The sequence below is a fragment of the Protopterus annectens genome, chromosome 13.part0 (genome assembly GCF_019279795.1).
Source record: "Protopterus annectens isolate FY-2018-M chromosome 13.part0, PAN1.0, whole genome shotgun sequence".
NCBI classification, from domain to species: Eukaryota; Metazoa; Chordata; order Ceratodontiformes; family Protopteridae; genus Protopterus; species Protopterus annectens.
Genome location: NC_056747.1, coordinates 125,672,274 through 125,693,844, shown reverse-complemented (window position 1 = coordinate 125,693,844; position 21,571 = coordinate 125,672,274). Strand labels below are relative to the sequence as shown.

At 39.0% G+C, this 21,571-nt stretch overlaps 1 protein-coding gene across 2 annotated transcripts in view; it reads left to right on the top strand.

Annotated features, from left to right (window-relative positions):
* The window catches only part of LOC122817648, a 551,549-nt gene that overhangs the window by 220,766 nt on the left and 309,212 nt on the right, over positions 1-21,571 (top strand). For both annotated transcript variants that reach the window (XM_044090709.1, XM_044090708.1), the window contains exon 2: positions 7,610-7,756. In XM_044090709.1, coding sequence (XP_043946644.1) covers positions 7,632-7,756 — 125 coding nt within the window. In that variant the 5' untranslated portion in view covers positions 7,610-7,631. The remainder of the gene's footprint in view (positions 1-7,609; positions 7,757-21,571) is intronic.

The following is a 21,571-nucleotide window of genomic DNA, read 5'->3' as shown; positions in this document are numbered from 1 at the left end:
AACTCACTGGATATGCCCCTGTTCTCCTCCAGACTTCTTAACTCAATGGATATGCCCCTGTTCTCCTCCAGACATCTTAACTCACTGGATATGCTCCTGGTCTCTTCCAGACTTCTTAACTCACTGGATATGCTCCTGTTCTCCTCCAGACGTCTTAACTCACTGGATATGCTCCTGTTCTCCTCCAGACTTCTTAACTCACTGGATATGCTCCTGTTCTCCTCCAGACCTCTTAACTCACTGGATATGCTCCTGTTCTCCTCCAGATGTCTTAGCTCACTGGATATGCTCCTGTTCTCCTCCAGACTTCTTAACTCACTGGATATGCTCCTGTTCTCCTCCAGACTTCTTAACTCACTGGATATGCTCCTGTTCTCCTCCAGACTTCTTAACTCACTGGATATGCTCCTAGTCTCTTCCAGACTTCTTAACTCACTGGATATGCTCCTGTTCTCCTCCAGACTTCTTAACTCACTGGATATGCTCCTGTTCTCCTCCAGACTTCTTAACTCACTGGATATGCTCCTGTTCTCCTCCAGACTTCTTAACTCACTGTTTCTCTCCCTCATTTTCTGTCTCTCTACATGCTCTCATATAGCCTCATATCCTTCTTGATGAGGATATTCCTACCTTTCATTTGATCCTTTTTTGCACTGAATTAATGATGTTTCTGTTTATTAACACCTATTTGTAAAGGGTATAACCTTAATGTATCTCCCTTATACATTTTATTGTTATGGCTTTGTATGTCTGTATTACTTTCTGGAGCTTTTCTCCCCAGGTCTCTGCTGAAAACGGGCAAATTGCCCAGTTGGACATTACCCGGCAAACAAATGTAAATAAATAAATAAAATAAATTATTTATTTGCATTTTGTTGATGAAGCTTAGGTAGCAGAAAAAAATGTTCACTCTGCTGAATATTTTGTTTCTAGCTTTGTTATAAGATGTGTGTGTTTGCATATGTGCAGTTTCTGTATAATTATATTTCTTATCAAGAAGTCACTTTTTCCACAGCTGCACTAAGCAAATAATTACACTGACTACATTAATTTTCATACCTGTTACAACACACACCTTTGTTATGCTAGCTGTTAAAAACAAAGCCAACCTTTAACCTTCTGATATCAAACTACTATATGCGTCACCAATGAAATCAGTGACACTAATGACATGAAAGCAAACCACCTCCACCAACACACACACACACACACACACACACACACACATGCGCGCACACACACACGCACACACACTCTCTCACACACACACACACACACACACACACACACACACACACACACACACACACACACACACACAAAATCATCACTACCAAACCACAAGCTGTACAGCCCAGAAACGGAAACCTGCATCTACCAACTGCACATCCAGATGATGCGCTGTAACTACAATTTCATTCAACATTACAGGAACATTGTTTACATGGGCCTTTACCTCCCACTCCAGGGGCTCTGTTACCACAACCTGTAGCTTATATACTAGTTCCATGGTCACACAGCTTCGACCTAAGAGAAAAAGTGTACATCTGTGCTGTGTAAGTCAACTATAGCATTAATCGATGAAACCAGAATTTGAGAATGCATGCAGACAATTCTACACAAAATGAAAGCAATACTACTCACAAATAGCTTGTAACATCTGTATTTATCTTCACAAATGTCTTGTAATGTTTATATTTATCTTTCGTTGACCCAGTTAGCTATGATAATGATACTTGTACTACAAGCTAAAATTGGACTAATGCATCTGAGAACTTCCTGAATCTTTTTTGATAGGTGCTGTGGGATCTTTTACTTCACAAAAAAGAAAGAAAAGTGGACCCACTCAAAGGTCCAAAAGGTTTGTGAGCTATTAAACTTTGTTTTATTGTATTCCTGGGTTGGTCGAGTGTTTCCTTCACTGCATTTTCTTTGTGGATCTTTTACATCCACATGAGCTACCACCAACTCAAGCAATGGGACGTTAATTTGACATCTCATTTGAAAGATGACACATTTAGAAGTGCAGCAACCCCCTCATAATGGACTTCAGTGTCAGCAATCCAGTCACCTGGAGTGGGAATAGAACTCGCAGCCTTCTGATCTTGAGCACCAAAGGCAAGTGTGATCCATGTGTGCATATGTATATAACACGTGGTCTAATACTCACTACATCAACCTTATAGCATTGAGCAAAAGTGCTTGAAACTCAAATAATCAAAAACACATTAAATATTTTCTGCAGGGGCATGCCCCCATGTATCCCCTATACCCCTGCTAATTATATATACAACTCTGAGATTGGACTACAGTGAGAAAAGGGTAGATTCCCCACTGTTCATGATCTTACACAGAAGGAAAGCCGGTAATGTGTGATCAGTTGTACCAGATTTTTTCCTTGCAGTCAGTGTACATCCTGACCCCATACATGACACCTGTCTCTCTCTCTCTCTCTATATATATATATATATATATATATATATAGTGTATGTATATATATATATACTGGTTACGGTAAGGGAAGGGGATAGGTTCAATGTGTTGTGTTTGCTACAGAATCTTTGGGCTAAGTTTATAGTAGGTGCTAGGTTAGGTAATGGGTGTAGTGTGTGTGTGTGTGTGTGTGTATGTGTGTGTGTGTGTGTGTGTGTGTGTGTGTGTGTGTGTGTGTGTGTATGTGTGTGTGTGTGTGGTTTTAACTGCCTTGTGCATTGGTACTGACATGAAAGTTTTTTTGTAAGGTAATGTGTAGGGTTGGGGTTAGGGTTAGGGTTAGCACACATGAGTTAGGTGAACAGGATTTGAAGCTGTATAATACAAATGAACTGGTGTAAACTTGCTTATTCCACAGTATAAATACTACTGTCTTGGTTTAACCTTACTTATACTGCATTACACAGTATACACTTACTGCACAGTATAATATTATTACACTGGAGTAACCTTACACTCTGTTATTATACAGCATAATACTGCTCTCCTGAAATAACCTTACAATATGGCCATAACACAGCATAATATCATTACATGGATTAACCTCACACTGTTGTCAAATAGGGTAATACTGCTGTCATAAAATAACCCTCTTTAAAATCAATGTTATACTGCACACAGTATAATATTACTATATTGGAGTAACCTCACTTGTCTTCTGCCTTATTAAATGGTATCATATCATACTATTACACAAGAATAGCCTTACTTACCCCCTGCATTTTTACACAGTATAATTTTGTAGTGAACTTAGCTCTGTCGGTCAGGAGAGCCTGATGACCACGTTTGTTTATCGACTTCTTTTTTAAAATGGACTCTTCTGCCGAAGTTTAGAAGTTTCGTTGTGGTTAGTGTTCTTTTTCTCACCTTAATTATTTTTGCTGTCATGGATATTAGTGTTTAGTTACATTACTTACTCCTTTTCTCATTTCAACATACATTATCTGTTTACGCTGTTGAGTGCGCTTATACATTAAAATAGTTTTTATCTAGGTGGTGGCAAAAAAAAAATCCTTGTGGCCCATTCCATCTACCTGCACTAAATAAAAATTTAAAGGGCAACAGAAACTCCATTAACATCCTTTTGTTTTCTCCTCCACTAGTCATCTGTCCTCACAAACACTCTAATTCCATTCCTTTACTTCATACGTTTCTCATTTTCTTTACTTAAAATATGTAACCAGTGTCAAAGTACTCCAGCAAAGAAGTAATCATGCCTTCAGAACTGACAGATGGCTGCTGTGTAGTTTGACTTGATTTTCATAAGAAAATACAACTTAAAAAAAGTTCAGTTAGGTACGCAGCTCTGATATCACCTTTGGGGGAACTGCTTAAAAACAGATGCACCACTGATCTGTGCTGTATACTGAAAATGTTAGGTCAAGAGATGCAAAATCAGATGAATAATACCTTGTTTGACAAAAATGAATGATAATTGCTTTTTTTTTCTTTTTCTATATTTCTGTCAACTGAATAGGTAGATTGGACAGTTTCTTTTCAGCAGAATACAGTAACTTGTATCATAACATTATTTACATACACAGACAGATTATACATTTACAAAGCCAGTTTAATTTTAACAGTTCCAAAAAGTCATATTTAGCTAATTTCTGTAGTTTGTCAAAACAGCAAGGGAATAAGTAATTAGGTTTCATATTTCTCAGTGGATTATCCATATGTAAGCAATGGCTCATAGTCTGCCTGTCCAGAGGATCTTTCTTCTGCACATACAGTCAGCTTCTATTTTTATGTCATTTGATGTGCGCTGCCACTAAGGTTCCAGATGTAGCTGAAGAAGCCCTTCTGACAGTTCTTAACCCGAGAGGCCATCCTGACCTCATAGTTGGCCTTGCTTGACTTAATTAGACCTATTAGTTTCTTCTTTAGTTGTGTATGAGAGCACTTTGGTTTAAGGGAGTTACTTTTCCTGATTTTGGCCAAGAGTTTTCTTATTTTATTATATACCCTGATTAGTTGAGGGTTACACCATTGGGGTTTGTTTTGGTTTTATTTCTGGTGGGTATACCAACATTTATGCAGTCATTCACATGTTTGTATAGTGACTCCGTGTATAATTTTGTAGAGGTAGCTGTGGCCTCCTGGTTGGGTAGAACCTTGAATTTTGATAAACTGTCACTTAATAGGATGTAGTTTGTCTTAGAATAGTTCCTGACTGATGCAGGTTTAGCTAGATTTTCTGGGCTGATTTTTACTTCAAATGAGACAGCTCTGTGATCCAACCTCACTAGTGAGGATGTGACATGGGAGGGGGGGGGGTGTAACATTCTCCTGTGTTGGGGAATACCAGATCCAGTATGTTTGATTCTTTGTTTGGAGTGTGCATTATTTGTTTCAGGGTGCTTGTGTTAAAGTTCAGGAAGAGTTGTGGCTGTGAGTTTGAGGCAGTCTATAGAGGGGGTAGATAAAGTCACCTATGAATGCTATGTTTGGTTGGATGGTGAGAGCCTCTTGTAGGTTTAGGTAAGAGTCAAGAGACTCTACGGGAATAGATGGTGACCTGTTGCACATGGATGAGCTCCATGGTACCATCCTGTTTAACCAATCTGGAGGTATATTTGCTTGTCATTAACATAGATTGAAACACCTCCACCTCTGGCCCCAGTCATATCTCTTAACCTCTTAATTCAAGAAATCTGGACAATGCCATAAATAAAAGTGGGACAAAGGCCCCAAAATGGGGACAATTTTTAAATATTGCTCTTACAAACTTAGAAAATTGGTAGAATAACATGTTTTGCATTAGCGTGAATTTTCTGAATGGTATGAAGTCTGAAACTCAAATGTCTGTCATTATTTTCTAACTTCAATCTTTAATAATTTGCCACTAATTTACCAGAAAACCACACTTTTATGAAAAACAAACCAAAAATATGAGGCAAAAATCTGGACATTGTATAAAAATCTGTAGAGTTGTGAGGTATCAAGTCTGTGCTGTTGTTGGTTTAAATGTCTTTGGGGAAATCATTCTGGATGTCTAACATATTCTGTACATGTGCTTGTTTCTTTCTTCATCTGTTTCTAAGCTCCTTGATGCAGAGAAGACAGGTACGGGGAAGGTAATTTTTTTTCAGACAGATAATCCTGTGACAGTTCCGCAGTAAATGAGCTGCTTCGTTGGTGTTTAGAGAAGTACCAAAGCCCTACATAACGCAGTCAGCGAGGGCTGATACTATGGTATTTGGACTAGTAAAAGAGCTGTTACTTAATTGTCTTCTGACACTTAGATTTGGGTTTAGCTGTTTAGATATGTGCAACTCATAAATGGTTCTATTGCCCCATGTCTGCTATTAGCAGCCACTGGCTTCCTTGAGCTGTCCGACCTGAGTTTATAGCCCCATGTTCTGAGCTGCATTGCCATTTGTGGCCATAAGGTATCCCCTTAAGGAAGAAGGCAAAGAGAACATTCCCTACTTTATTTTTACTTTGTTGACTGGATGGGTGGACTTGTCAAAGGACCCTTTTGAGCCGCAACCCAGCTGCAGATGCATAGTTACAGAGATGCAGCAGAAAGGCGAGTCGTTCAGTTATACAAATGAGAGTGATTCAAACTGAAAACTCCGGTATCAACACCAGTTGTTATACAGTACATAAATCTACTTGCTTTCCATTTGATACAGTATAATAACAATTCACAACATTGTACAGAACTTCTTTATTTTTTTTAATTTCTACAAATCTTTTGGGTTTCTAATACCATGACGGGAATGGACCCCATTCCTATGTCAAAGTACGATTAAAGTTCATGACATTAGTATTGTTTCACTTTTTGATGTCAGCTAAAAGTGCTCTTTGCAGCACACGCAATGTGCCCAGTAATGACTCCTTCTGTAATTCGTATGGAGTTGCATGTATTGGTATCATATCTAAATATGATGGTAGACTCTTTTTTATAAGACCCATTGCTCCTACTACTATTGGAACTATCTGGGTATCCTTATTCCACATTGCTGTCGTTTCTGCTTGCAGATCCTGATATTTTATAACCTTGTGTTTCTCTGTACGCAGGACACTGTAGTCGCTGGGCGTGGTGATTTCAATGATCAGTGCTGCTTTTGTCTTCTTTTCTTGGACTACAATATCTGGTTTCTAGCTTCTTTACTGAGTAGCTCATGATACGGCCCCTGAAAGTTTTGCTTTGTTCCTAAACATTACCATAATTGATTTGCGTCTGTGGACTGGATTAAGAGATACAGATCTAAATACTATAATCTTCACACTTGTGCCTATAGAGTTTGGCAGTAAAGCATTTACTTCCTTCTTGCCAGTCTCATAGACTTCTTTTGGCTCTGTTTCTGTTGATCTTGTTATCTTGATGTATGCTAACCACTTACGGAATTCAGACCCAACAGTCCAGTTACAAGACTGAGGTATTTGCTGTTGCATAAGACTTATTGGATTTGTATGATGCATTATTTTATGTATTCTGGCTGTAAATGGATGCATTAGATCAGAGAAAACGCTAAAACATTTAATGCATAAATTAAAAAACAATCAACAAAAAATGTATCTGTTAATTTATACTTCTTCCAAACAGTGTTCACATAAATCTTTTGTTTCATATTATTTTTGAAGTTGCATTTGAACTCCATAGTCATCTACCCCACACTATTACTTAAACACTCTTCTGTTATCCTAATAACCCAATGCAACTGTCTCCTAATGGAAATCCTTCGCTTTCAGCCTCTTCACCTCTCCATAACCAAAATGAGTGGGTACTACTTAATTTAGTTTCCAATCTGTCCCTTTGAAAACAATAGCATCCTTTTGCCGTATCCTACTTGTATTATTTCTACTTCTCTACTAACCTTAGTATAGCTTTCTTTAGCTAGCATTTATAATAGTTGGCCATAAATTGTGTTTTATACTTGCACAATGAAGATGAGCTTTTATGTGAATGATCTATTTTTCTTAACTGTATTATATCATCTTAAATACGAAGTTCTTATTCAAATTTTGCCATTGAAAAAGGAGCCTTAAGTTAGTCTTGGGCATCCATTCCAGGTTAGAAAATACAAATAAATACATAAAATAAAATTTGTGCAGGTGCTGTGCCACTCCTACAATTATTGCTTCTCTCTGTCTTTCATTTGTATAGTTCTTCAGCATAGTCCGGTCATATGATGACTTCAGAGCAGAAACAGGTGACACGAGAAGCAGCTGTTAAGTGGTTCATGAAGACCCAAGCAGAATGGATTGTACGTGAAGGTATTCCGGAATGGTTTCATGGAATTATCACCAGGAAGTAAGATGTGCTGTTTTCCACTTACATCTGTATTTTTCACATGCCTACAATAGATGTTTCATGTCCTTTTCTTGTTGACTGCTTATCTCCTTCATCAGAGCTTCCTGTTTGTGCAGCTCTCTTAACTAGTTATGTCTGTATGGGACCTAGCTTGGTTCTCACCATCCTTGAGGTTTCACTTTTAAATAAATCACCTATGGAACAATAGGGAGATTGTCTGCCACTGATTGAGTAACACTGAGTTGTAGGCCAGGTTTCAGTGTTTTAATTTACTTCAGAGCTGGCAAGTGAGCCAGATTGACATCACCACAACTAGCACTTACTGTTTCGTTTACTGTCTGAAAACCAAAGAGCAGACTGATGCATCACATAATATTTGTATCATAATGTGCATGCATATGCATACCTAAATGGTACAGGTATTAATATGATGAATGTTACACTGCATGAGAGGGTGAAGAGTATGAGCCATTTCAATGAGTAGCTTAGAAAAGTAAGTTATATATTGTATTTGAACTGTCCTGGTGATGGGTTTGGTATAGCCCCTGGTGGTGCATCAGTTAAAGATGGTTGTATTATGGGAGTGGTTATCCTAGGGAGCTGATTTAATTTTTTCTGCATTTTGAGAGTCCCTTACAATATTAGTGGAAGATGCAGATGTTTATTATAGCCCATCCTGCAGCAGAGAAATTGTGCAGTAATGTAGGGGCTCCACAAGAGAAACCTCTGGTACCTACTCTAGATTTAAACAAAGAGATTGTAAGTTGCAGATAGAAGGGAAAATGCCCATAATCCCAATAAAACTCTGGCTTTATTAGTTTATTTCCTGAGGTTGTTATAATTCATTTTATGTTGCTGTGAGCACTAAATGCCCCAAACCATATAATGTTACCATTGTACAGCTGATTGTGTACTGATCAATCAGCAGCAGGGCCAGCCTTGGGGGAAACAGAGCCCTAGGCAAAGGGCTCTATTGTACCCCCTCCCGCTTCTCCCTTGTCTAACCCCCAGTGTCCCCTTTCCCCCATATTTGTGTCATCACACCATCCAGATTGACTTTTTTTCACACTTTCAGATTTTTCTTCCACCATTGCAATATAGACCAACTTGTCAAGACTGCACTGTAATAACTATGGAGAAAATATTTTAATTAAATGGGGATCCCGTGTTTGCTAGTCTTCCAGAAGTCATAGAGTTGTAAATTCTCTGAGGTGCATTTTTTTTAGATTTTTCCAACATTTTGATTTGCGTTTCTTCCTCTCCAGTTTTTCAATAAGCAGTAACTGCTCAAGACTACACTGCTATAAATGTAGAAGAAACAAATGAGTTAAGCTAGCTGTCTAACAATGGAGGTGTAGATATTCTGAAGTATATTTGAGAGGTCTTTTTTTCCATTTTTCAGTAATTAACTAAACAAAAATCATATCTAAGTAAAGAATGTAATTTTTTTTCTTTCAAGGATAAAATAATGTTCAGTGCTGACAAACAGTAGTTCTCAATAAACTGACAAGTCAAATGCATGTTGTTGTGTCTTTCGGCTTTTCCCGGTTAAGGATCGCCACAGCTTAACTCCGGTCCGCTAATGATTGGCAGTATATTTTTACGTGCCGAGTTGCCAGCCCTGACGTACAACCTTCAACAAAAGTACGCCCATTCACGCATGTCTCCACACAGAAGACGCTCTAGCTGAGAATCGAACAGGACAACATCTTCCTGTGAGGCGACAATGCTACCGCAGCACCACCACCGCAGTTTAATGCATGTAAGGGTATAAAAATCATATCTGAGAATAGTGGCTGTCTCTCTACATCTCCAAAAAATATAGTCACCTTCTGTTTACCCTGCTGGTGTTAGATTGTAATGAATCTGAAATAACAAATTACCACAGTCCTATAGTTCAAGTTGTTGCTGTCGTACATATGCACAGCATTCCTCCTCTCTATACCTCTGTCAGACTAGGATGAGCGTGAAAGAACAAATGGCAACAGTAATATATTTCAATGTGTTTTTCATACAAGCATAGATACACATATATAAAGAATGCTTTCATAATTACTTCTATGCCAAAAAAGATTGATGTCTGTATGCACATCGGAGGTTTGATTGTGAGGAGAAGGTGGAAACAAATTAATTAATAGGGTATATGCTTCTCCCCTAGACGAGATACAGCGACCTTCTCTGCAAGCATCGGAGATCTGCCTGGGAGGAAATTTAAAGGAATAATAGCTACACTGTTCCCACATACCACACAAGCTATAGAGACTTTCTGTCCACACCTCTGAGTAGGGCCTGTTTTAGATTAGGTGGGGCTCTTAGGCAGGGGTTGAGGATATAAGGTTAGGGAGAGGTTGAAGATATGAGGTTCCCTTTCTAAACTTGTGTCAAAATCCACTTACGCACCCAGGAGTCTGGAAATACCAGACATCAGATGCTGTGAAAGCCTCGAGTCTTTTGATGCATTGTTATGTTTTATTTTTTTAAATATAATTACTTGTTAACTACTGTTCCTTTTTCTGTTCTCCAGAAAAGTTATGTATGTACCTGTGTATGCTGTGTACAGATAGATGACAAATCTAGTAAAATGTTTTACACACACACACACACACGCACACACACACACACACACACACACACACACACACACACATTCATGCACACACACACACACACACACACACACACACACACATTCATGCACGCACACACACACACACACACACACACACACACACACACACACACACACACACACACACACTGTCAAAACACTCATGCATTGACACTGCTCCTGGTAAGCCAGGTCTGTCACAAGATGCATATCAGATGCGTACATATATACAAATGTACACACAGAATCATTCATAGAGTCACAAACTCATGTACAGAGTCATGGACACACACACACTCACTGCATACTTATAGCAAATTGGCAGAACCCCATTTTACCTGCAGTATGTCTTTGGGGTTTTGGAGGAAACCGGAAAGCCACAGTAAAACCTAAACAAATGAGGAAGATATATAAAAACTGTTCACTGGAATAAAAAGTATCCAAATAAATCCACAGAAACATCCAGTAGACCAACCAATTTGTGAAGAAGCCACAATCCATAGAATATAAAACCAAGGCAATAGTTTATTGTTGGTAGGTAAGCACTTTCGTGATTTTACATATCACTTCTTCAGACCATAACTAAAATGCAGTAGATGGTAGACGTTATAAATAAATTAATTAAAGGCAGCCTATCAAAACATAGATGTAATCAAACAATTACATCATCTCATTTCAGAAAATATTTAAAAACTTTTAATATAAAATCTATTTTAAAATAAATAAGAATAAGCTCTGAAACAGATGTAATTTCATGTTGCAATTACTTGAACAATTTTCTATTTTTCAGAATAGGCTTCAGGGGAATTCTGTCATTCAGCTCCTTCCCCTTGTTTGCCCTTAGCCTTATTATCCACCTAGTTCCTGAAGTCACAGTGCAATTACTATGTCCCCTCCTCTATTATTTACTCTAATCTTTTCAACTACTAGGAATCTAAAAGTGTGGTCTGGTCCTTCACTGGACACATGCTTAGCTAACACATTAGAGTACCATTCCTAATATGAAGTAAATGCTCTCTAATCGTGAACCTTAACTTCCTGTTAGTATTTCCTATGTAGAACGCTGAACATAGGTTGCAGATAGATAAACAATATCACAGTCTGCTATTACTTCAGATTCAAAAGTTTGATTGAGGTCAGGGTGATCAAAAATATTATAGGTGTCAATATACTTGCATCGGTTACATTTACCACAAGGTAGAGTTCCTTTCAAACGGCAGGGATCTTGTTGTTCCTTTTTCTCTAGGGTAGTATAAAAGTCTTTTTCAAAGATTTTTTTATTTCTAAATAAAAAAAGGTCTATTACCCACTATCTGTCTAATATCTTTATTTTGGGTCAGTATAGGCCAATGCTTCTTAATTATTCACATCATTAGAGAAGTGTGTGGGAAACCAGACTATATCCTTGTCCTGCTTGGCCACTGTATTACTATCACAGTATGATGAAAAGTAATGTTTCCCTAGATTTTTCCTCTGTGTAGCTACATCATTCAAAATTTCTGGAGTTGTTTGATCTGTATAGCCTCTTTCCTTGAACCTAAATTGAAGGTCAGACAATTCCCTCCTAAACTCATCATCATCTGCAATTAACTTGGATGTTCTTAATGCCTGACCTTTAACCTTTAATTTGTTTCTGAATATATGCCCTGGATGCATACTATTCTTGTGGAGTAATGTGTTCCTATGAAATATATGCCCTGGATGCATACTATTCTTGTGGAGTAATGTGTTCCTATGACAAGCCTTTCTAAACAGTTTTATGGATAAACATCTAGTGTCATCCTTAAATATCTTAGTGTCCAAGAAGTCAGTCTCACGATTTGAACTCCTCATTTCAAAACTTAAGAAACTTGTACTTCTTTCTATGCCTGTGAAAAAAGCTCTTAAGTTCAGTTGTGTCCCCATTCCATAACAGGAAAAATGTCATCCACAAATCACTTGTAGAGCACTATCTGAGGCCATTTGCACTTGTCTAATATATATACATTTTCCCATGTAGCCATGACAAGGTTAGCATAACTGTTTGTACTTGGTGTGCCCATGGCCACACCATCTTTCTGTACATACAAGTTATGGTTGAAGTATACATTGTTCTTCAAAACCAATTCCATCAGTAAACATAAAAGATCTACATTTTTACTATCATATCTCTTGTTATGTAATAGATATTGTCTGAGTAACTCAACCCCTGTGGTATTAGGAATGCAGGTGAATAGAGCACGTACATCCAATGTTACAAGTAAGAGTGACTTATGGTCATTAGCAACATTTTGCTTGAATGCAAAAAAATCTTGTTAACAGCTGTTTAGAGTCCATTGGAATATTTGTATTTTTATCAACTACTGGCCTCAAATGTTTTTCTTTGTATATAGAAATGGGCTCAGTGGACCAGTTCCGTCCCAACACTATCGGTCTTAGAGGGGGGTGTAGTGCATCTTTATGTATCTTAGGGAGATCATGTAGCTAGGGATCAAGGGTTTAGTAACCTTAAAATAATTAAAGAAGTCCATAGAAATAACATTGTTCAAAAAACAATCATGATGCGTGTCATCTAATATATTCTGAGCATTCTATTCATCTCATCATGACTTATGCTTTTATAAATGGATACATACTGCAACATATCATTCATAGTCATAGCAGTAGTAGTTACTATCCATTAAAACAACTGGTCCATCATAATTAGCCTATTTGATTATTATTGTTTCATCCATTTGTAGTTGTTTCAAGGCTTCCCATTCTCTCTTACTTAAATTCTGAAAGCTCTTTCCTTTGTCAACATTATCCCTATCAGTTCTATTTAATGTCTCAAACAGCTCATTCTCACACATATTCATGAATACATCCATAACAGGATAATTTGGTGGAAGAAAAACACTTGGTTTCTTAAAAATATTCAAATCATTGTTATTGCCAGTATTGTTTTTAAATAGACGAACCAACAAGATATCCAAAAATTATAAAAACTAGTAACAAACTGACAGCCGAAAAAACAGAAAAGTAAATCTGCTTTTAATGCACAAAATAAACACAGGATAGGCCTTCTCGAACTAAGCGCTTTCACCATTACCCAATGGCTTCAACAGAGTCAGTGATAGGCTCAATAGTACAACTTAATATATTGTGACATCACCACGCACAAACCAATCATTTTAAAACATCAATAAACCAATTGCTCAATACAAAAAATATACATATATATATATATATATATATATATATATATATATATATTTTAAATTTAAAACATAATTATTATACAAATACAGAAATATAAAAAGTTCCATTTATGTGACCCCCTTACCTGTACTACGACTTATAAAAATCAACAATATATACAATAAGTACTACTATAAATAAATATATAATGTGCACTAAATATCATTCCTCACCTAAGTAATACATCCCCCCCAAAGACAAGATATGCATCTAAATCCTTGTAAATATTGCAAATTGACAGTAAATGCATGAAACAATACATAAAAAAATTTTGTTACACTTTTTACTAAGTCAAATCTATATTAAATAACTTCTTTGTTTCAGTAAAGGTAAAATAGACGCACTGTCATTGAGGCCGGGGAGACTAATGGCATTAAGCCTAATCTGCCAGTTGAATTCCAAAATCTCAACCCTAAGCTTGTCATCCCCTCCTCTGTCATGAGAAATGACCCTGTCCAGTGCAAAAAATGTAAACTTTTTAAAATTGGAACATAGTGCTGTGCATGTAAGGAGCATTAGTTGTATCCTTATGTTTAATAGCTCTAATATGTTCAGCAATTCTTTCTTTAAGCTTCCTAATGGTCTTCCCTAAATAGAAACCCGGGCAGCATGCAGAACAACACCTGCTCGGGCAAGGAATCGACCTATTGAACCCAAATACTGTAACATAAGGTCCTTCATTAATATATTTACAATCCCTACATGTCCCATATTTATGCATTTTTGATAGTGTATTTCGGGGGTGGCTGTTCAAGAATATTTTTAATATTTCTGCTCCTACAAAACACAAATCGAGGGACCTCACCTAATTTTTCTTTGATACTAATGTCAAAACTAGAGTCCAAAACCCTTCTTAATTTATCAACTATGAATGGTGTTTGGTAGTTAAATCTAAGTACTATAGAATCACCTTTGTGTACATTGCTCTCTTCTCATGTCCCAGCTCCCTCCCCATAAAATCGAGGGAAACTGAATGATTCTCTTACTAAAAATTTAATTACTTATTTTCACCAATAATTTCAAGGGATATCCTCTAGCTATAAACATACCTATCAAGGTACATATTTCCTCCTCAAATGTTGCAGTATTACTAATCAAATGGGACAGCCTAACCATTTGGCCCTTGACAATACTTCTGCGTTGATAGTATGGGTGACAACTCTGAAAATGTAACATAGAATTACTATATGTTTCTTTCTGTAAATACTACTCTGGAGTCCTTCTGGTGTTTTCATCAAATGAATATCTAGAAAGTCTATTTTTCCCCATTCCAGTTACTAGTAAATTTAAGAAAACAAGTAGTTGAATTCAGATATTTCAAAAACTGGTTAGCCTCAAATTCACTTCCCTTCCACAGGATAAGTATATCGTCCAAAAAACGATTATACAGCAAAATGTTTTCTCTAAACGTAGATTCAAATATAAAGGATTCTTCCCAATGTAATAAAACCAGGTTGGCAAATCCTGGGGCACACTTTGCCCCCATTGCCACTCCTGATACCTGGTGGAAAATCTCACCTTCAAAGCTCAAATAGTTGTTCCCTAAAACCAACTCCATTAGTGCAACCAAAAGGTTCATTTTCTCCCCAATCAGCTTGTTACTCTTCAGTAAACTTTCTCTAAAATACTCAATGCCCTCAGTATGTGGAATTACTGAGAAAAAAATGTATTACATCCATGGTGAAAAAGATGCATTTTCTAGATGTTCTTCGTGTTTCACTGTTGCAGTCATTACATTTGGGTAATCCTGCTGGCAGGTTGCCCTCAGTAGGCCTGAATTCCAAAGTCTTGGGTCCTGCATCTGCTGCTGTCACCCCTTCCCTGACATCAGGTCGTCAGGGGTATAAAAGAAGTAGCCGACGCCATTTTCTTCAGTCTTTCTTGCCACATGGTGCCTGAAACAGAAGCAGTTCGCAAGTGCCAGTCGGCCGACTCCTGAGATTTTCATGTTCAAGTTTCAGACCCGAAGTCTTCAATAAAGCTATGTACCCTATTGGAGAAACTTTTTTCTTGCTCCAGACCGATGTCAGAAAAAGTTAATAATTGTATTTCTTGTGGAAAGCAAATACCTCATAAGGACTTTCATTCTTACTGCATTCCTTGCCTAGGCCCTGATCACAACGTTTCTGGTTGTCGGTTTTGTGCTAGATTTAACCAATGCACTATTAAGCGTCTGCATGATTTTGCTTTAAACTATTTTGGACGCCGGTTTAATTATCCAGAAATTTCATCGGATAGCCATCTGACTACCCGAGTTCACAAAAAAAGCAAAGAAAAGTAGAGAGATAAACAACCGAGGTCCAAAACCGATGACAAAACTTCTCCTAAGCCAGTCACCGGTTCTCAGAGAGGTGCTTTCGCAGCCCCTGATGCCCACTACTTTAGAGTTGCAGGCCGCTACCGACTCCAATGTGGAGTCTGCAATGCCACTGGAAACTCAAGGTATTGGAGCCTCGGGCACTATTCCATCAGATGGGTCCAGAGCCACTGTGCAGGCACCGGCTTCTGAGGGTGTATTCAGACCTAAACAACTTTACAATAAACCGACTTCAGCTTCAAAGGCAAAGACTAAAGCACCTTCTAAAGCAAAGAAACAAACTCAAGAGCCACGTGGACAGGCCTCTAAGCCCAAAAAACAGATGCTCAAAATGGCCAAAGACTATATTACCTTGATCAGAGGTTCCCATCCCCCTCCTGATAAGAGGCCTAGGCAAGAGACTGACTATGAATCTTCAGATCAGGTTTCTATTTCTTCTGATTCCTCTTCTGAAAAGGAATATTATCTTCCCCCCTATGAGGATTCTGATGCTGAAGAATCTATACCTTAAGCTTCTCCTCCAGAGTACTATTCTTTTGGGGAAACTTTGCATACCATGAGGGAGCATTTCCACTGGGAGAGCCAAGATTTTTCAGAATCTAAAAAGAGGCTCAGGGATTTCCTTTTACTACTTCAGCACAAGCCTCTAGCCATTCCACCTGTGTTAGACATTGTAGATGATGTGTTTTCGGAGCCTAGTCTGACCCCTGACTCCTTACCTCCAGCTCCTGTTAAGCATGACAGATATTACAGGGTTCCTGACCTGACTCTCATAAATTCCTTTTTAAAAACCCTGCTGCAGGACCCAGAAACTATTTCACAGGGTCCCAAAGGAGTTAAGGCTTCCACTGCAAAAAACCCTACCCCCTCTGACAGGGATTCTAGGGCACTGGATAGATGGGGGAAAAAAGGTTTACACATCTACTACCTTGGCTATAAGGGCCTTAAACTGTCAGTTTCATATGCTCAAATATCAGCAACATGTCATGGCATTGCTTAAAAAGAAAATATTGTTAAACTCTGAAAGTGCAGAAAACAAGGAAATGCAGGATTTATTGCATGCAGCTGAACAAGTTGGAAAGCATACTTTGCAATGTGGTTTTGATTCTTTGGAGGCCTGTTGCAGGGCCGCAGTTATGGGTTTTGTAATTAGGAGGCATGCTTGGTTAAAGGAACAAAATCTGCCTTATCATGTCAAAGTTAAATTATTAGATGCACCTTTGCAGCATGATACTTTGTTTGGTGTTAAGGCAGAAGAGGTGTTAAAGAAAATGGAGGACAAAGCTAAATCTATGAAAGCTGTCAAAGATTTTTTACAAGTACATCCACCTAGGTTTAGTAGATACTGGCCTACAAAGAATTGGTCCTTTCCTGTGACAGTCAGACCTCAAAGGGGCAGATCCAGATGTCCTAGAGGCAGATCCCAGGTGCAAGGTTCATACAGGTCAAAGCAATGGGGGGCTTCTACCTCCAAAGTTGGAGAAGACAAATCACAACCATACAGGAAACAGTCCCAATGACTTCCCCCTGCCTGCACCAAGCACTTATCTCCTGACAGCACCCTTAGGGGGAAAATTAGCACTTTTTTTTCTCAAAATTGGCACATTATAACCCAGGACAAGTGGGTTCTAAATATAGTGTCACAAGGCTACAAGTTCCATTTCTATACCCTGCCAAAGGCAAACGGCTGGCTAGGTCTGCCAAAAAATCAATGGGCAGAGGCACAAAAACAAGTTTCATCCCTCATGGACATGAGGGCCATTCAACGAGTACCAGAGCAAGAGCAGGGACAAGGATTTTACTCAAGACTGTTCTTGGTACCCAGAAAGGACAAGGCTTGGAGACCAGTACTGGACATATCTATTCTGATCACATTCTTGGATATACCAAAATTCGAAATGTTGACTTTGCAGCAGCTTCTGCTCATGCTGGGCAAGAATGCTTGGCTTGTGACTGTAGACCTAAAAGAGTCATACCTGCATGTCCCATTCAGACAATCATGCAGAAGATAGCTCAGATTCAAGGCTGGCTCAATGCATTACTAATTCTCTGCACTGCCCTTTGGCTTATCTACTGCGCCCAGGGTCTTTACAAAGTGCCTAGCACCAGTAATTGCATTCTGCAGACAAAGAGGAATGCAAATATATCCTTACTTGGACTACAGTCTAATTCAAGCAGAGAACAAGGACATTCTTCTACAGCATCTGGCGTTTGTGAAAAGACTTCTAACATGCCTAGGGTACACAGTCAACGAAAAGAAATCAAAACTAGTACCCTCTCAAGAGATAATATTCCTGGGTGCAAGCTTAAATACAACTGCCCAGATGGCTTATCTCACACCAGGCAAACAAAAGCAACTGACTAGCTATTTCAAAATGTTGGCAACAAAAGCCCAGTTATCTGCAAGAAAAATTCTGCAGGCTATCTGCTTCATGCATCCTGCATCCTACTAATTCCATATGCAAGACTGCATATGAGGAAACTTCAATGGTACCTAAAAAGCGTTTGGGCTCAACATTGCCACAGCCTGGAAAAAATGATTACTCTCATTCCCTGCCTGCAACAGGAGTTTAGATGGTGGGCGAAGGCTTGTCACCAAAACAAGGGACAGCCATTCACATTACCCCTAGCCAGGCAGACACTAACAACGGATGCATCATATTATGCCTGGGGCCCCACATGGCAGGAAGATGCATTCAGGGCACATGGTCCTCAAACCAAATGCATCTACATATCAATCAAAAAGAGATGCTAGCTGTTCAAAATGCCCTGACAGCCTTCAAGGACCTACTTCATCCAGGACAACTACTGATAAAGACAGACAACACCACGGTCATGTGGTATATAGACAAGCCGAGGGGCACACATTCTTACCCCCTTTTCTGACTAACCATGACTGTGTGGGACACAGCATTGACTTACCAAGTACATCTGCAGGCACAATTCCTGCCAGGAAAGGAAAACACTCTGGCAGATGAACTAAGCAGAAACTTCATGGATCCTCACGAGTAGCAGCTGGATCCACAAGTCTTCAGTATGATAACAAGGAAATGGGGATGCCTGGACATAGATCTGTTTGCCTCCTCTCACAACTACCAACTAAAAAGATTCTGCACAAGGATTTATCACAGACAAGCATTGAAAGTGGATGCCCTATCTTTCAGTTGGAAAAACCTATTAGTATATGCCTTTCCTCCACTGCCTCTCCTCCCCAAGGTACTCCTAAAGGTCAGACAGGAGAAGCCAAAGATGATACTGATTGCCCCAGACAGGCCCCGCCAGTACTGGTATCCAATCCTAAGGAACTTGTCTCAATGCCCAGCTTGGACCTTACCTCAAATACCTCATCTACTGTCCCAGCAAAACAATCGGATCCTGCACAGCCAACTCAGTACTTTAAACCTGGCAGCATGGCAGATAATGTAGTTATACAAAACACACCTCTCAGTAAAGCTGTGATGGATGTCATTTTGGAAGCCAGAAGGCCTAGTACTAGAAAATCTTATGATGGAAAATGGAAGAGATTCTGTGCTTGGAATCGGGCACAAGGAACTGATACAGCTGTACCAAATATTCCTCAGATTTTGCAATACTAAACTGAGATACTGGACAAAGGCCTATCTTTTTCATCAATTAAAATTCATGCCTCTGCCATTTCGGCTCATTACAATACAGAGCCACCAATTTTTTCTCATCCTTTATTAAAACCGTACCTCAGAGGAGCCAAAAATTTAAGGCCTCCAAGGAGATCACCAATACCTCAATACCTGCATGGGACCTCAACTATGTCTTAGAAAAACTCACCCTGCCTCCTTTCAAGGCAGCTGCTACTGCTGATATAAAGTTTGTATCTTGGAAAACAGCTCTGCTCCTAGCAATAACTTCTGCAAGACGAGTTTCAGAGCTACAGGCACTCATGGCTGTGGAACCTTTTATCATTTTTTATCCAGACAGGGTCTCTCTGAGGACAAACCCAACATTTATGCCTAAGGTGGAGTCCAGTGTGGCTCTTAACCAAACTATTAATTTGCCAACCTTTTATCCAAATCCACAGAACAAGGGGGAGAGAATTCTGCATTCTTTGGACGTACACAGACAGCTTAGATTCTACTTGGATAGAGCCAAAGTTTTCAGGAAGACAGAGAAATTACTAGTGGCATATGCTGCAGGATCACAAGGAAAGGCTATCTCAAAGCAGACTATTTCAAAGTGGATAGGCCACTTCATTCATTTCTGCTACTTACACCATGGCAAGCCAGTGCCTAAGGGCATTAGGCCACATTCAACCAGAGCTGCAGCCACTTCAGCAGCCTTTCTCAGGGGAGTACCAACCAAAGACATTTTAGAGGCTGCTACTTGGAATTCAGTACACACCTTTACAAAGCACTATCATCTGCCACTCTACTCTAAATCCAGGGCAGGCTTTGCCACTGCAGTCCTGCAGGGCCTCATAGCCGCTCCTAATGCTGTTTAGCTCCAGCCTCCCAACCATAGCTTTGGGACTCTATCCATATGTAATGGCTGCAACAGTGAAACACGAAGAACATAGTACAGATGTGTACACTTACCATAAATGTAGATGTTCGAGTGCATTCACTGTTGCAGTCCAGGTTACCCACCCCCCATCCCCCTTTTTCTGCTATAACTTTTCTTTCCTTCTCTGATTTATACAACCAATGTGGTGTATTTGCTTGTAGATGAAGGTAAAGTTTATATTGGTGTATGTATTTTTATATATATATAAATTTTGGCTACCCTTTTAGGGGGCACCTGACATCTGGGGCAAGAAAAACTGAAGAAAATGGCGTTGGCTGCTTCTTTTATTCCCCTGATGACCTGACGTCAGGGAAGAGGTGTGACAGCAGCTGACGCAGGACCCAAGACTTTGGAATTCAGGCCGACTGAGGGCAACTTGCCAGCAGGATTACCCAAATGTAATGACTGCAACAGTGAATACACTCGAACATCTGCATTTATGGTAATTGTACACAACTGTACTTTCAAACCACTCAACCTATTCAAGCAATGCCACGAATCCTTTAACATATGTTCCACTCCTGTCACAACCTGTTGGATATTCCTTTCCACAAATGACGCTATAGGCTCTGTTTTAGAGCCTTTAGCAGCCACAATAGCTCTAAACGGTGGGTCATCAATGCTTTTGTGGACCTTAGGAATCCCAAATAACACAGGTGGGACAGGATGTTTTACAGTGAAATAACTAAACTCACTTTCATCAATAGCTCCCTGGAATAATGTGTCACGCAGAAATAAATCAATCCTCGTGTAGGCTATATGCATTTCATTAACAGATGCCCTTTGATAAGTCAAAGTGTCACCCAGTATTTCATGCATCTTGGCCACATAATTGAAGTGAGACATAATGACAACCCCACCCCCCTTGCCTGGTTTCATTATTTTCACTTCATTGTTATTGGCCAATTCATAAAGCAATTTTCTTTTTTCCTTATTCAAATTATCATAGTCACTAAGTCTACCCACCTTAGATAAACTTAAACTTTTCCTAACCTCGTTGATGCATACCTTCTCAAAAATCATAACCTGCTTGTGTATTGGGGATATAAAAGTACTTTTTCTCTTAGGTGTACATAAAACATTGTTCACAACCTCATTATAGTTCCTTTGTTCTTTGAAGAACAATGCTAAATTC